The sequence below is a fragment of the Pteropus vampyrus genome, unplaced genomic scaffold (assembly GCF_000151845.1).
Source record: "Pteropus vampyrus isolate Shadow unplaced genomic scaffold, Pvam_2.0 Scaffold124, whole genome shotgun sequence".
Taxonomy (NCBI): Eukaryota; Metazoa; Chordata; class Mammalia; order Chiroptera; family Pteropodidae; genus Pteropus; species Pteropus vampyrus.
In genome coordinates, this window is record NW_011888905.1 from 2,044,643 (window position 1) to 2,049,408 (window position 4,766).

Below are 4,766 nucleotides of genomic sequence, written 5' to 3' on the forward strand. Positions count from 1 at the left end.
GGTGGGAGTTCCGAGGGGGGCGAGTCTCGGGGGACCGCCGCTCACTGCGGAAGGAGTACTGTAGGAAGGAATGGTGGCGGATGGCGTCGAAGGCGGAGTAGAGGGACCAGTCCAGCCCACACAGCACCGCCAGCAGCAGCAGAACGGGCAGCGTCTCCAGGAGCTCCGGTATCTGCCCCAGAGCACCGGGGTGCGGTGGGCACAGAGCCCCCTCTGCCGCCTCTGCCCGCGCCCCCTCGGGTCCGTGCCTCCCCTGCCCGCCTCACCAGGTTCTTCATTTCCAAGGCCTGGATGGTGGGGTCGTAGGGGAAGATGACGGCCTTCTTCTCGGCCTTGCGGAGCGGCAGCAGAGTCCGTTTGCCCTGGGAGAGAAGCCGTAGGATGAGGGGCTCCGGGGCCCCCTCGTCCTCCCCTCTGCCCTCCTGGAGGGCGAAGCCACACGGGGCACACGGCAGGGCGGGGCTGGGCCCACTCACCAGCTTCTTCCTGCGTTCGTCGATCTGACAGAAGTAGGTGCTGATGTAGATGTTGTCAAAGCGAATGTCCCCGTTGTAACTGTCCACATAGGAAAAGGACCTGCGGACGCGGATGGCTCCATCTCGGTTCCCGTTCTCCGCACCCGCCCCCCACCCCGGCCTTCCTTAAGGCACAGTCATTCAGCCGACCACTGAGCACCATCTACATCCCGGGAAGAGACTGTCCTGTCCTCCAGAAGCTCGTGGTCCGGTGCAAGACAGACACCAGAGGGGACAGATGCGATGGGGACTCGGGCCGCTGGGAGCGCCAGGCGCGTGCTGGCCTGTGCGTGCACGGGACTGGGCGAGGCCTTCCCAGGCGGGGATCTCGCAGGATGAGTATCGAGCGGAGGGAAGAGCGGGAGCAAAGGCGCGGGGGTGGGGACCCCTCGAGGTCGCAGGAGTCCCCTGATCCACGCTGACCCCCACATTCCCCTCTTGCGTCCCCACTTCTTGGCTGAGACTGCAAAACATCTCCTGGAGGTTCCTTCAAGCAAAGCTCATCCCAACCATCAGGTCCTTTCTCTGAGTCTTCAGTAGAGCGGTGTTTTCTGTGTGTGCGTGCATGCGAGCCTGTGAGTGCACGTGTCACTGTGTGTGTCTCCTAAGGTCCCGCATCATACTTCGGTTTCCCAAGGAAAAAAGTTAATTGTCGACAATGTGTATGAAACTGTAAAATTACATTAAATAAACTCTGTAAACAGCACAGGTTCCAGTGCTGTTCTGGGACCTTGTAAGAAGCCATACACATCTTTGCCTTTAAGACAGAAACAGCCATGAATGCAAGGAAAGACTGTGAGCGCCCCCTTGTGGAGAGACCTCCGGCAGCTGCGCAAGGGCCTCTGGAGCCTGGGCCCCGCCCTGCCGCCAACGCTGCCCCTTCAGTGAGTGACCTCACCAGGTTGAAAGCCTGGAAGTGCCCACTCAGTGCCCCCTTCCTTCTCTCCCAGAGCTAGCGCTGAGAACTGCTACACCTACCCCTTCCTCCATCCTTCTCAGGCCGGCTTCCTGCCACACCCCACTCCAGCCAGGCTCCCTAACCTCTGACCCAGCTTGGACTCCTGCCTCCAGCCTGCCCCAGTCCATCCTGCCACCGCCCCCAGTTCGGGGCCCTCCTGCAGGGCTTCCCAGACTCTCCTGGCCATGCCCGCTGCAGCTGGTCCTCTGCCCACCACATCCCACAGCTGCTGGCAACCTTGCCGCAGAGACTGTGGCGCCCCAACTGCAACCTTTCGAAGGCCAGCGGTGGCCCTTGCAGGGGCGTCTCCTCGGCTCCCACACCTGCCCTGCAGCCCTTGACTCATCTCTGTTTGGCGGACGCCTCTCCGGCCCACCCTTTGCCATGAGCTTCTCGAGGGCAGGGACGTGGATTGTTCACCTTTGTCCTCCCACAGGCACCCACGTAACCACTCACTGGCAGTCCCTCTGGACCCTACACACAGGGACAGACGGATCAGGAGCCCCTGCGGCTGTCCCCGCCCAGCCCCTGCCCATCTCAGGCATTTGGGAGTGGAGACAGGAAAAAGAGGTTCCCGGGGTCGCCAGGCGGCTGAGCCAGGCCCAGGGCAGCCCAGCTGGACGCCGGGCTGGGTGGGGTTGAGGACTTTGGTCCAAATGGAGGGAAAGTGGCTGCCAACGCAGCAGGCGGGAGAAAATGAAAGCAGAATTGGACGATAAAAATGGCACAAAGTCAGAGCCAAGGGGAATATGAAGGGCAAGGAAAAAAATCAAACGTGGGAGCGAAAAGTAAAAACGTCAGCATCGGGATGAAGGCTGGAAGGGGCAGATGAAGGGAAACGGTCGCCCTTTCAAGGCGGCAGGGCCCAGGGTAACGTTTCTTCTGACAAAATGCCCACGTTTCCTTGAACTCTGTGTAAACAACGAACCCGCCTTTATAAAAGGCAACGTTAAAGGCACAGGAACGTCGGCCTTGGGAGTTGGAGGCGGGCTCTGCGGGTCCAGCCCTCCTAGGACTCCTCAGGGCGGGGCTCCCACCCCGAGCCCCAGCCGGGGAAGGGGCGTCTGGGGCGGGGGCGCGGGGCTCACGCGTGCAGGACGAGCAGGAAGGTGCAGGAGAGCAGTGCGTGCAGCAGCCCGAGGGCCCACTCCAGCTGGGCCTCCTGCTGCCTCACATAGTCCCGCAGCCCGGTGCTCACGTGTTCCCAGCTCGTGTTGACGCCCAGCAGCCCAGCCCGCTTCTCTTCCTGGTGGAGGGCACAGGCGCAGACCCAGCCTGCCGCAGCCTCGCGGGCCCAGGCCCAGCCTCTCCGCGGCACGCCCTGTCCCCTGGCTCGTCTCCGGTGCCCCACTCATGGCCTGTCCCCCGGCTTGTCCCAGGGCCTGCGGGAGCTGCCGCTCCCTTCCGCTGGCTACTCTCTGTGACGGAGTCTCCCCCCCCGCCCCCCACTCCGGTAGGAGCTGACGCCCTGTCTGTCTCACACCTGGTTGACCACTCAGTCAGTCCCAAAGTCAGGACCACGGCTACCACCACGGGCCAGGCACTGTCCTCCTCCCTGTCCCCTACGCCATCACCAACACCATTCCCCTCCCTCACACCCAGACACCTCTTTCCCGTGCCCTCTCCCGTGCCTTCCTCAAGCCCTATTCCCTGTGCCCTCCTCCCGCTCCCCCCACCCCGCACCGTGCCTGCGCCTCCCACCTTGAAGTCAATAGTGGCTGAAAATTCACCACGGAGGCCACCGAGAGACTGGTTGAGAGAGTCGTAGGTCTGCCCAAAGTTGCCTTCCACTGGGATGCGGCTGCGGCACCAGACGCCCATCACTGGCGGGCAGGGGGCCGGTCAGGGGCTGCCTCCCCGGCCTGGCCTCCAGGACTCCCTCCGTGGGCTCCTCTCCACCCTGCTTTCAAACCCCTGCCCGCGACTTCCTACCTCCCCCAGCCCTTCCCCTCTCTGCTCTCCTCGAATTCTTTTCTCGAGAAACAAGGCCTGCCTCCCCCCCGTCTTTCACCCGTCTGTGACATCCCAAATGACAACAGCGATGGTGACAGTCACCCCGCAGCTTCTCTGTGCACCTGCTCTGTTACCTTCTTCCCATGTGTTATCCCCTTAAACCCTCAAAAGCCCTCAGCGGGGGAAGTACCGGGATTATGCCCATTTCAGGTGAGGAGGCAAAGCTCGCAGTGTAGCAGAGACTCCCCCTGGGTCACAGAGCCAGTCAGCGGAGGGACCGGCTCCGAGGGTGCCCTGTCCTCACATCCCGAAGCCTCCACCCGATTGCGTTCCTGTCCCACACCTACCCCGTGCCCCCCAAGGCCCCGCTCCCTCGCCTGGAACTCTCCGCCCTCCTGCCGCAGTGCTGACCCTTGGCGATGCCACAGAAGAACTTGAACTTCATGGGCAGGCAGAGCAGGTGGCTGAGGAGCGGGACCCAGATGCGCTGCATGCACTGCTCGTGCTTATGGTCAAACCAGCGGCGGCAGCTCAGTATGGCCTGGTTCACCACGTCTGTGGGGAGGCCCAGGGCTGTCTGAGGCCCCCACATCCAGGCCCGGAGCCCTGGCCACGCCCACTCCGCCGCGTGCCCCGCCCTGCCCCACAGGGGGCGCCTCTCACAGGAGCAACGCAGCTTGGTTTTCAGCTCAAACATCTTCTGTGTGGAGAGGCGGCGCCTGAAGGCCACAGCTTGGTGGGCGCCCACGCCTGGGGCCGTCTCCTCCAAGCCCGTGGCATCTGCAGGTGCGTAGCCAGTCTCACTATTCACCTGGGCGTCCAGGTCCTTGAAGGAGTTGGAGACGTTTTGGGTCTCAGCTCTCAGTGACTCTTTGCTGCCCTAGGGGTGGAGGGGGTGGGGGGGCTTAGAGCTTCTGCTGCTCCATGGCCTGTCCTCCCCCCACTGGCCAGCTCTGGGCTCTCGTCTTAGGCCTTTAGGAGCCTAGGCTCGGAGACAGCCTGTCCCCACAAGTTCTCCACTGTTCCCAGTCCCCAGAAGCCCTCTCCTCTCCCCAGAAGGCTCTGCTCTGCTCCCAACCCAGACTCCTCACCAAGCCAGGGAAGGGCTCGGCCGGTCCATGGACTTCAGCCCATGCGGCGGGTCCCTCAGACCTCTGTGCCATCTCGATGTTCCTGAGCCCCTCAGCCCCCACCTCCCCATCTCTCAACTCCCCAGTCCCCCCAAGCCCCCCACCCCGGTCTCCAACGCCCAACTCCAAAGCCCCAGGCCCTCAGAGCCAAGGCCCCTGGTCCCCTGATGGGGCTGTCCAGCTGCCCAGAGGACTGACTATCCAGTCAGG

The 4,766-nt window shown here is 63.2% G+C and overlaps 1 protein-coding gene across 1 annotated transcript in view; it reads right to left on the reverse strand.

Moving 5' to 3' along the window:
- Positions 1-4,766, reverse strand: part of DCST1 (DC-STAMP domain containing 1) — a 13,201-nt gene that overhangs the window by 3,490 nt on the left and 4,945 nt on the right. Inside the window, exons 4-10 of the mRNA XM_023534305.1 lie at positions 4,090-4,306; positions 3,838-3,981; positions 3,175-3,296; positions 2,562-2,719; positions 477-576; positions 267-362; positions 2-172 (exon numbers count right to left, since the gene is read on the reverse strand). Coding sequence (XP_023390073.1) covers positions 2-172; positions 267-362; positions 477-576; positions 2,562-2,719; positions 3,175-3,296; positions 3,838-3,981; positions 4,090-4,306 — 1,008 coding nt within the window. The remainder of the gene's footprint in view (position 1; positions 173-266; positions 363-476; positions 577-2,561; positions 2,720-3,174; positions 3,297-3,837; positions 3,982-4,089; positions 4,307-4,766) is intronic.